We start from the raw sequence: 12370 nt of genomic DNA, 5'->3' as shown, positions 1-12370 counted from the left end.
CAGAATATCAAGTATAGAAATGAAATTTATGATGTCTTTTCTCACTTGATTTATAATACCCAAATTAAATATGGTTGTTTTATAAAAGTTGATAGTTTTCCTATTAAAAATATTGACTGTTACAAAATCCCATTTAAAAAATTTGATTTCATACAGAATGGGAAAGAGAAGAACTTGATAAAAAGCAAAAAGAAAAGACATCTTTACTGGAAAGAGAAGAAAAGCCAGAGTGGGAAACTGGAAGGTACCAACTAGGAATGTATCCAATTCAGAATATGGATAAATTGCAAGGAGAGGAAGAAGAAAGACTGAAGAGAGAAATGCTACTTGCTAAACTGAATGAAATTGACAGAGAACTCCAAGATTCTCGAAATCTAAAATACCCTGTTTTGCCATTGTTACCTGATTTTGAATCAAAACTACACTCCCCAGAGAGAAGCCCCAAAACATACAGGTTCTCTGAATCCTCAGAGAGATTATTTAATGGGCATCATTTGCAAGACATCAGTTTCTCAACTCCAAAAGGAGAAGGTCAGAATTCAGGAAATGTTAGAAGTCCAGCCTCCCCTAATGAGTTTGCATTTGGTAGCTATGTGCCTTCATTTGCAAAAACATCAGAGAGGTCAAATCCATTTAGTCAAAAAAGTAGTTTTTTGGATTTCCAAAGAAACAGTATGGAAAAACTTAGTAAAGATGGTGTAGATTTAATTACAAGAAAAGAGAAAAAAGCTAATTTGATGGAACAGTTATTTGGTGCCAGTGGTAGCAGCACCATTTCCTCCAAAAGCAGTGACCCAAATTCTGTCGCTTCCGGTAAAGGAGACATTGACCCTCTAAATTTTCTCCCTGGGAATAAAGGCAGCAGAGATCAAGAACATGATGAAGATGAAGACTTTTTCCTCAGTGAAGGAAGAAGTTTTAATCCAAATAGACACCGATTAAAACATGCAGACGATAAACCAGCAGTAAAAGCAGTTGATTCTGTAGAAGATGAAATTGAAGAAGTAGCACTGAGATGACTGACTGGAGTATACATTTTTTCTAATTGTAAATATTGAAATATTTTAATACAGTATTTATTATAAACATTTAGACTTTTTAATGCTAAAATGTCCTTACTAAGGAATGATTTTTAATAGCTAAATACAATGCAGTTAAAAAGAAGTAGATCATACATATACCACATAGTTTGCCAAGAATGAAGGAGGCTTTTTTGAATGAAACCAAAAATAAAAATGTGTCTTGAAAAATGAAATAGATTTTAACTGTTCATCCAGTGCTATGGCAAGTTTAACTGCACTGGAGGTGGTATTCCTTTTCTACTTTTATCCCTATTTATGTATTTATTTTTGATCATATTCTCACTCTGCTAAATACAGTCTTCCCACTAATTGTTGAATGAAAATTAAGGGTGAAAGTCTGTGTTGGGAAGTGTAGCTCCGGGTGGTGGAGAACCAGTGCTTCTTAGGAGCCCTTCCCTTTATGGATAGGGCCAGGGGTCCCTATCTTACATGGCAGTGCTGAGCTACTCTTGAGTGATAGCAGTCAGAACATTGGGATTTCCCATTCCTCTGAAAGTACCCACAGCTAACACTACTCATTTCCCAATTTCAGTATTTACTGAAATCACTTACCTACAATTCTGTTAGAATATTACGTTGAGTTCAGAAGACATTTCTCTGTTTGCAAGGACAGTTAGTTGCTTTCTGTCATAGCCCCCAGAAGCTTGGGTACAGTGTAATTCCTCTCCTTGTTCTCCTACACACTTTGTATCTCAGTGACTGGGTGTAAGATTTCATGCCAAATGCAAGGAATAGTAGAAATACATACCAATTGCAAAGAATAGAAGAAACTTTATCCCAATATATTATAGAAAGATCTTCAGTTCAGTTATGTCCAGAGTAATATAATTTGGCAATGTTAATGCTTTTAAGATTTGAACTTGTCCTCAAACCAAGGAGACAACAATAGTGTAATACTATTGGACTTACAGGATTAGTTTTAAAGCAACTTTGGATAGAAGTGTTTTAGACATAGGACTTCTGCCTTGTTGACTAGAGTGGATAGTTTTCTGTTTAAATGCATTGGTCTTTTAGCTGTTTGTAATTCACGTCAGCTTATAGAGAAGTTGATGACCTTGGATCATGCTGGGTATGATTGGTCTTTAAAAAGCAGTAATATACCACCAACCCAAGGAGAAAACATTATTAAAATGAAGAGTGGCGGAAATAGTGTGTTGGGAAGAATAAAAAATTTAGATTGGCACTTACTCTAAAGTGAGCTGTTTTTTTCAAGAATTTACTAGCATTTGCTCGTAGTATGATTTCTGATGCCAGTCATACATACTGATGAGGGAAGGAGTTACTGTGTTATTCTGAGTTCTTATAAATGCATATTATTGAATTTCATTGCATGACTATTTGTCAAGACTTACCTGGTTAGGTCTCCAATTAAAAGATGTACCACCTATCATCTTCTAAATTGTGTTCCTTTTATTTATTGGGAACAGAATCTCTCAAAAGTGCTAAACTATATTAAAAAGTTTTCTTAATAGATTTGTATGTCTGATATGTATAACCTTTTACTATAATATGTTGCAAATCATTCTAATATATGTAAAACGATATTATTTGTAATGCAGTTATTGGTAAAATATTATGTAATGTTAATTTTGTTCCTAGCTGCTAATTTTTCTGCCAAAAGTATTCTAATTTTTAGGTTGTTTTAAAGGCTTTTAAAACTTTTTAGTTAAGTTTTTTATTCACGTCATTTAAATTAGTTTTTTGCTTTTTTTCTACCTGATGATCTCTTTAACAAGATGCAACAAGACAGAATTATTAAAATTAAACCTAAAGTTAAGTTATAGATTTAAAGGCATTATGATATTAAGCATTAAAATTGGAGATTAAAATGTACAAAACAGGGTTTTACTTATGAACAAACCTTACAGGGTAAATTGTTTTTTTTTTCTAAATGTCATTAAATTTATTTGTACTCAGAACTGTTACTAATAAAAATTAAAAATGCACTATGACTCTTTATTTAAGTGATACCTGAGGTTACTTAGAAAATATGTGGAAACAGGCCCTGCAGGGTTAATTTTTGTTTCATTATACCTTTTTTTATGTTGAGTATTTTTAGTTGAAGTAGATGAATTTGCTCTAAATCAGGTTAGATAGTATGCTAGTCTTATCAGATAATTATAGTTTTAATTAATCCTTTCACCCTTAATGGCTATCGTAATGGCACATATTGCTCATAATTTTTTTTAAAAAAAAGATGAGGGTAAAGAGGATTAAATTGAATTGTGAAATAAACACCAATTTATTCCATGGCTGACTTGCAATTTTTCTGATCATCCTCTTCCACCTCATTTTCTGAGATACTTGGCTTCTGGTATCCCCGACTAGTTGTTAGTTGGATACAGCATGTAAATCTGCCTGATGAAAAGGGGAAGGGAAATTTGTATTGTGGGATAATACAGATTTTTTTAGGATTAAAGAAGTTACCATAAATTGCGACGAATCTGCCTTAAAAAGTTTTTCCCCTTCTACACAAAACTTTCTTATGTTAAAGTCTCCTTTTATATCACTTGAAATTGCTCTCCTTTTATTTAGGAGTTTTTGTTTGTTTGTTTGTTTTTGGGGTTTTGTTTTTGTTTTTGTTTTTGTTTTTTTTTTGAGACAGTCTCACTCTGTCGCCCAGGCTGGATGCAGTGGCGCAATCTTGGCTCACTGCAACCTCTGCCTTCCAGGTTCAAGCGAGTCTATTTAGGAGAATTTAAAAAAATTAACCACTAGTGCTTTCTGGATGCCCTAGACTGTGTTAGATGGCAGGAGAGCGTGGAGAGTAAACCAGACAGGCCCCTGTCTTCACAAAGTGGATGAAGAGCACAGTGAGCCAGACTGCACGAGGTTCCATCCCTGCCCTCCCACTGTTCCCTGTGTGTCCTTGGACTACAGCTTGCTCAGCTGTTATTGGTCTTTAATAGTACTTCTTATGGTGGTTATGAGTAAATGAAATACTTAGGTTTATGCTTGGCAGGTGCCTGGCACATTATAAGCACTCAGTAAACATTAGCTGCTATTACCATGGCTAACTATGAGTTTCTTGTAGGGAAAAAAGAATGAACAAATAGAATACAGGTATGAATGTGTAATACATTAATGCTATACTTTGCACAAGACATAAGCAGAAAAAGCTTTTAAACCTCCAAATTATCATAAACCTCTGTACTAAATATGTCTTTTTTATCTGCACTTAGAACTCTCCTTACTTTATTCGGTATTAAATTTGGGAGGGGAACAACACACACTGGGGCCTGTTGAGGGGTCGGGGATGAGGAGAAGGAGCTTAAAGGATAAGTCAGTAGGTGGGTGCAGCAAACCACCATGACACACATATACCTGTGTAACAAACCTGCACATTCTTCACATGTAACCTGGAACTTAAGTAAAAATAATAATAATAATAAATAAATTTGCAGTAAGATTGATGAGTTTGTTTCCTAACCCACAGAAGAGTAAAAAAACTAAACTTTGAAAGGATTTTCTAAAGACGGGTTCAGTGACATAAGAAGGAGAGATGAGTTAACAGCTTCACAGCAAAGAGAAAACAAAATCCAGAAACTTTCAAACCCACAGAACTTTTGGGTTGCATAATGTGATAGGTAATTCATACCTCAGCTGTCCCTTAATGTCTGTGTGTATCCTTGGATAAGTGACAAAACCTCTCTGCACCTTTGTTTTCTTCTTTATAAAACAGGGCTAATTAGAGTGCCTACCTCATAGTAATCGCATTAACTCGAAATTAATACAAGAAAAACTGCTTAGAACCAGAAGCACTCAAACGTTAGCTGCTGTTGTTGTTTTGGAAAGACAATAATTGCGGAGAACAATTTTTGCTGAATGCCAGGCATGGCAGTTGGCATTTTTATGTGCTTTATTCCTCACAAAGTTTTTCCAAATAAGTACTATTATTCTCGTTTTCAGTTACAGCTAATAGATTGTGATATATGCTATAGGTTACCCATGAGATTACACAGGTAGTAGATTACATTCAGTGGCCTCAATATGAGAAATCTAAAGAAATATTTTAGAAAGAGTTTTGTTTTAATACTTTTTTTTTTTTTTTTTTGAGATGAAGTCTCGCTCTTGTCCCCCAGGCTGGCATGTGATGGCGCAGTCTCGGCTCACTGCAACCTCTGCCTCCCGGGTTCAAGCAGTTGTCCTGCCTCAGCCTCCCGAGTAGCTAGGATTACAGGCACCTGCCACCACACCCAGCTAATTTTTTTGTGTGTTTTTAGTAGAGACGGGGTTTCACCATGTTGGCCAGCTGGTCTCCATCTCCTGACCTCAGGTGATCCACCCGCCTCGGCCTCCCAAAGTGCTAGGATTACAGGCATGAGCCACCGTGCCAGGCCTGACTCTTTAAGTGGTAACAGAAACCCAAATCAAACTAGCTTAAGCAAAATAAGGAAATTACTCTTGTCTCAAATCCGGAAAGCTTAATAAAGTGTGGTTGGATCTGGAGGTTCGAATACTAGTACTTACTTTGTCCACTGCTGGGTCTCATTTTCAGAGAAACTTTACATTTGATAATATTGCAGTTGTTACAGTTGGTAGCCTTGAACACACATCATTCCTTCATCTGGCATGTGCCTTCTCCCACCCCCTGCAAAAAGAACGTCTAGTCTGGCAGAAGTCTGATTGGCCCAAGGAATGCTGTGTGCTCAGCATTAAGGTTGGTGGTCTTGTGCAGGGAAAGGATGGATCCCTACTCTTACCCACTTCATGGAATTAACAGGATTTTTGTGGAATGGAGGAGTCATGGTTCCCCTGATGAAGGAATTTTTGACATACAAAAAATATTCTTTTTTTATTAAAAATTTTAATCAAAAAATAATATGGAATAAAAATAAGGAATAAACATTAAAAGTTAGTTACTTGTTCAGCACTCCTTATTCCCAGGAACGAGGCACTTCTCTCATAAGATATGATGGGGTTGCACTGTGAAGTTCACTGATTATTAAGAGGTGAACGATTTATCAGCAGTAGGTAAGACGGATATGACATCTACATTTTAGAATTCATAGAAAAGTCTTAGAGACCCAAATATGTATTTTCCATACTAAATGCTACATTTTTGAAATACATATCCATATATAAGTGATTATATTCTATCTACCTCATCTAAGACAAAATAAAAATTAGAACTCAGCAGCCAGAGTAGAATAGTGAAAACACTGACTTTGGAGTCAAGTTAGGTTGGAGTGTTTGCCAATTGCTAATTACAACTTTTGTCAAATAATTAACTTTTCTTAACATCTTCCAGAAGTGTAATAGAGCTGATCCTATCTTACAAGGTTATTGTGAAGATTAAATGACATCGTGTATTTTTGAGAGAAGAGAATAAGTAACATGATGAAGCATGTCATTAGAGGGAGATCATTATCTATTTAGCATTAATTTCTGTATCAACACCCAAAATTTTTTTTTAAAACAACAGAAGCTTGTCAGTATGGAATCTTAAAAACTACACGTGTTATCTTACATCATAATCTGCTGTCTTTGATTGAAGTGGGACTCTTCTTTACAGATCCATACGGAGGTATTCCATAGAGATGCTTTGCTGCTTTTGTGGACAAGCAGCCTGTGGCAGATGCAGTTTTACACACATAGTTTTGCTTCACCAGCCATTTCCATGGAGGGTAATAGATACAAATCAGGAGCCCAGACTGTGGTCTGAAGGCAGAGCATTAGAATTCAGGATGGTCTCCCTGCCAGTAGAACTACGGGGATTCCTTAACTACCATGGCCAAAGGTGACTGTCTTTCTTCTCTCTTTAACTGACCTGAATACCAAATTTCAAATTTCTGGTTCCAGTTGATATTGATCCTGGTCATGCATACTTTTTGTGCAGTCTATAACAGGACATTATAGATGTCAGATTTTTTTTTTTACCCTGATACAAAGAACCCAAGAGTTTTTTATATATGCAATCACAGCTACTGAAAACTCAGTACACCTAGAAAAAAAGGTTTATTTAAGGCTTTGTTTTGTTCTTCTATAAGAACTTCCCCCAGAGTCTTAAATTTAGCCTCAATATTTGCTTCTAATCTCTGTGATACCTGTAATATTTACTCTTCTAAGTACTTACAGAGGAGCTCCAAGTAATCAGGACAAACCTTCATACTCTTTATCTAAAATAATTTTCAGTAGAGAAATAGGATCAATACAACCAAAGAACATAGGCCAGGAAAATCTGTTAGTGTTAATGCTTTACACATTATGACCAGGTCTAGAATGTAGAAAAATGGGGCCAATATTTCTGAAGTGTAGTTTTATAATGAATATCATGCACTCTTTCATCCTAGGCAGAAAATTGTGGCATTTCCGCGGACAGTAACTAATGATTTCCTCTTGAAGAACATATTCAGCATCATTTAAATAAATTTACTTCATACGTTAGGCAATAGTTCTCAAAGTATGACCTCCAGAGCTGCAGCAATGCCCTCTGGGAACTTGGTAGAAATGTCAATTCTTGCCAGGCGCGGTGGCTCACGCCTGTAATCCCAGTACTTTGGGAGGCCAAGACAGGTGGATTACCTGAGGTCAGGAGTTAGCAACTAGCCTGGCCAACATGGTGAAACCCCGTCTCTACTAAAAATAGAAAAAATTAGCCGGGATGGTGATGGGCGCCTGTAATCCCAGCTACTCGGGAGGCTGAGGCAGGAGAATTGCTTGAACCCAGGAGGTGGAGGTTGTAATGGCCGAGATCGCTGCCATTGCACTCCAGCCTAGGCAACGAGACCAAAACTCTGTCTCAAAAAAGAAAAAAATAAATAAAATAAATGTCATTTCTCTAGCTGTGTTCCAGACCTTCTATATAAGAAACTCTGTGGGTAGGGGCCAGCAATCAGTATTTGAACAAGCCCTCTAGGTGGTCCTGTTGCAGCTCATTTGAGAACCACTATTCTAAAGTACTACTCGTTGGGGTGAGTAGGTGTTCCTTTATGTACAGAAATGGCTACCCTGGAAGGTTTTTCTGTATTTAAATCTAGCACTTAGGTCTTGTGATCACAATGAGCAGGTGCAGTATATGGACTCATCTTTGCCTCCTCACACTGCACACTGTCTGGACTAGAAAGAAGCCACTGTCTTTTTTATTTTGTGACTGAACCAGTTGTGATCTGTAACTGTCGGTTCTGCATGGTTAACATGTCAGAAAATTTGAACTAGTCACGAAAGAGGACTTTCTATTGGAACAATGAACACCAAAAAGATTGGGTAGTTCATATAGCATTCCTCCATTATAACCTATGATTCCCAAACTTTCAGAAAAAGCTTCAAAACATTATTCTTATAGCATTCCCTCAAGAAGAACAAATCAATGTGATTTAAATTTGATATTCTTTGTCAACATTCATTTTTTAATGCAACAAATTTCTTAAATGTTCAGGTTTTTGAAAGTTTGAGAAAAGTATGTGTGAGTGTGTGTGTAATGTACTTCATGGTCCAGTCAAGTAGTTTCTATGCTTGAGCTTTAAAAAATATTAAAATTAGCCCATCAATGATAGACTGGATTAAGAAAATGTGGCACATATACACCATGGAATACTATGCAGCCATAAAAAAGGCTGAGTTCATGTCCTTTGTAGGGACATGGATGAAGCTGGAAACCGTCATTCTCAGCAAACTATCGCAATGACAAAAAGCCAAACACCACATGTTCTCACTCATAGGTGGGAATTGAACAATGAGGACACTTGGACACAGGAAGGGGAACATCACACACTGGGGCCTGTTGTGGGGTGGGGGAAGAGGGGAGGCATAGCATTAGGAGATATACCTAATATAAATGACGAGTTAATGGGTACAGCACACCAACATGGCACATGTATACATATGTAACAAACCTGCACGTTGTGCACATGTACCCTAGAACTTAAAGTATAATAAAAAAAGAAAAAAATTAAAATTATCTAAATTAGCCAATATACAGGGAATATTTCAAAAAAAAAAATGAGACAGAATTAAGTATTCCCGCTTCTCATGTATCCACTCCTCAGTGTATGTGAAGACAAAGGTATATAAACAAGAATTCCTACATACATCTGGAAGAAGTGTTTATTTACTAACACAGTCGATCACGTTTGAATTTTGTTTGCTATATAAAGTCTTCATATGTCTTTCTTTGGCTTTTAAATTTTTTTTGTCTTACAAAAACAAAACCCACTTCATATAGAACAGACCTGTTTCTGTGTAATCTGTTTATATAGTGCCAAGTATCAGGCCATATAAAATATTAATACTGATGATGGAGTGGGGGAGGGGTAGGGATGAAAATCGGTCTGTTTCCAAATGTAGAAGAGAGAAGCATATTTCTCCAAGGCTCAGGTGCCATAAAATGCATCTCCACTAGAAAATGTACAGTCTGACAGGCCAGTGAAAATGTAGTGGCATTGCAAGTTTTGAATGTATCCGTAAAACTGTGATTATCCCAATGTAATTTTGGCTCTGGGACTAGCAATCTGTTAGAGTAATGAATATATTGGTTTTGACACCCCCACTGGAGTCGTAACTTCATCAATTTCCTTGTTACTGTGCTTATTGATAAACATTCTACAGAGTAAGGAGTTCTCATTTAGTTATGAAATTTTTCTCTTAGTACCCTTCACCAGTATTTCTAATTTTCAGCTGTAGCTTAATTTCTGTTTCTGTTTTTAAGTGTCTTTTTGATTAACTGCAAAGTTTGATGGAGTCCAGCAGCATTAATTAAATCAGTGTACACGGTCAGTTGGGTTTTTGTCTTAGCTGCTGAGAGGTTGCCAGGATATTCTCTTAAAGATACAATTCTCTTGATTAACTGCAAAACCCAGATTGCCCAAATAACATTTGTATTAATTCATAAAAATACAGCTGAGGATTGCATTTAAATTTATAGCAAGGTAAGTGCTATATATCTCTGGATGCTTTTAGTATTGCAAAAATGTGTTTAGGTATACTTATAAGGAATATGTTTTGAATAACAATTAGGAGATGGAGAATTAGTCATTTTTATTTTAGGGAGAGTATTTCTTTGCATTGCTCAATGTATATGAATTTGAAGCTGAAAAAGTTCTGAATTTTATATATCACCATTGGCAAATACATCTCAATTGTATCTATAGCTCTGCAAAAATGCTGTTGTGATTATCATGATTATTATTTATTGGTATAATTGATTTCAAAATCTTATATAAATTGCAACCATTGCCCCTGGTTGATTTAGTAAAATAAAAATCAAGAAGCATATGAAGAAAAAGAGACCTTCACCTATAATAGTTTGATGTGATATGGATAGTAGTTTCAGAGGTTAAGGACTAGCAAATGGCTTTATCTGGGTGACATTTTTTTCTAGCAATTGTTTTATGGCTAATAAGTATGAAAATTACTATGCCCGATTCTACTCCTGCCCGTCTTGCAGTTGTACATTAACTCATTCATTATTAAGCATGTATGGAGCGCCTATTATATAATGCAATTTACTAGAACTAATAAGAGGATTTTTAGATGGCAATATGACATAAGATTTTCATTTTGAAACAGGCACTTCTATACTAACGTAGAAGATGGATTGAACAGTTTAGGAACTGCAGATAAGAAATAATGAAAAAGTCAGTGGGCATATGCTATATAGATGAATGATAGAGTTATTTATGAGAGAGAATTGACACCACTTGGTAATCAGTTGAATGTGGGAGAGAGCAAGAGAGAAGAAGCCCCCAATAACTGAGGAGATGACAGGGACACTGACTGAAATGGAAACTATAAGAAAAACAGATTTAGAAGGTAGGAGTTCATGAGTAGCTCCGTTTTAAACATGTTGAATTTGTTGTGGGATATCTATATGGACATGCCTAGCAAACAAAGATCTACACCAAAGATATTGATCTTTGTCTTAATCATACATATGTGGAATTTGTAGCCGTGTGTGTGCACAAGATTACCCAGTGTGTAAAAAGCATGAATAGAAACAATAATAACAAAGAAATGATCATGTCAAACAGCTTCCACTTTGGAAATGGTTTTCCTAAAGCTGATTTCTCCCTGTTAATTTTGAGTTTCGTAAATATCTGAATTGTACAATTAATTAAGTTGCTGGCCCTTCATTCTCCTCTCTCTGCAAATCCTTCAAGATAAAAAATGTTTTCTTTAATAGGGGAGGCAATCAGTTTTTAAACATTTTTAGGAAAATGAGAATTTTTTTATTCTATAAAGGCTTTGATCCTTGTTTGCCTCTGCCAAACTTGCCGAGTGGTATTAAAGACATTTTAAATTGTTTTTCTATTCAAGCAAAAGAAACAAGCTGATAGAGGAAATAGACAATACAGATAAGCAAAAGAACATAAAATTAACCTAAAGTTCAACCAGCCCATCCAAAATGCCATTTTTGGTGTGTGTGTGTGTGTGTGTGTGTGTGTGTGTGTATGTGTCCATGTATGTATGTGTACACTTCTGGACTTTGTATCTTGTTCTAATGATCCTCCTTTTTCTGTATCAGTACCACATATCTTACTATTTTATGTTTTTTTTAAAAATCAAACATTTTGGCTAGGTAATACACTCCATGATTCAGAAATCAAAAATGATATGAAAAGGTATACAATACATTCTTTTTCCTTTCCCTGTCCTTAATCTAACTAGTTATGAATGTACATAAATATTTAAAAAAATATTTTCATTGGTTTCTTGAGAACCAGTGACATTTCCAAAATTTGTGCAAATACAGTATGAATTGTCATTCTTTCCATCTTGTAAATATGGCATATTTTATATACTATTATGTATATTGATTTATTTTTTATTCATTATATTTCTTATTATGATGGTTAGTCTATATGTCAACTTGACTAGCTGTAGTACCCAGTTATTTAATCAAGCCCTAGTGCAGAGGAGAATGCCTTGTGAAAATGGAGGCAGACTGGAATTGCCAGCAACCATGCAAAGCTCAGAGAGAAGCATCTTTCCTAGGGATTTTCAAAGAAATATGACCCTGCCAACACCTTGATTTCAGACTTCTAGTCTCCAGAACTGTAAGAGAATATTCTAATTTCTGTTGTTTTAAAGCTACCCAGTTTGTGGTAATTTGTTACAGCAGCCTTAGGAGAGTAATACCGTGATCCTTTCATATCATTACATAGAAAGCCTCTTCACTTTTAAGAGATAGCTTCATGCTAATCAATTTTTATGGATATACCAGCATTAATTTACCAGTCCTCCTCTGATAGGTATTTGGGTTGCTTCCAGTCTTTGCTATTACAGATATTGCTGCATTAAATGACTTTGTACATTAGTTTTACTTGTGTGTAAGTATAGCTGTAGGAGAA

General features: G+C 35.7%; 1 protein-coding gene across 2 annotated transcripts in view; it reads left to right on the top strand.

The window, feature by feature from the left end:
* The window catches only part of LCA5 (lebercilin LCA5), a 58264-nt gene extending 55236 nt beyond the window's left edge, over nucleotides 1-3028 (top strand). For both annotated transcript variants that reach the window (XM_054491748.2, XM_054491749.2), the window contains exon 8: nucleotides 157-3028. In XM_054491748.2, coding sequence (XP_054347723.1) covers nucleotides 157-1019 — 863 coding nt within the window. In that variant the 3' untranslated portion in view covers nucleotides 1020-3028. The remainder of the gene's footprint in view (nucleotides 1-156) is intronic.
* The last annotated feature ends 9342 nt before the right edge of the window (nucleotides 3029-12370 follow it).

Source organism: Pongo pygmaeus, chromosome 5, assembly GCF_028885625.2.
Source record: "Pongo pygmaeus isolate AG05252 chromosome 5, NHGRI_mPonPyg2-v2.0_pri, whole genome shotgun sequence".
NCBI classification, from domain to species: Eukaryota; Metazoa; Chordata; class Mammalia; order Primates; family Hominidae; genus Pongo; species Pongo pygmaeus.
Note: the sequence above shows the minus strand (reverse complement) of the source record. Positions and strands in the feature narration are given on the sequence as shown.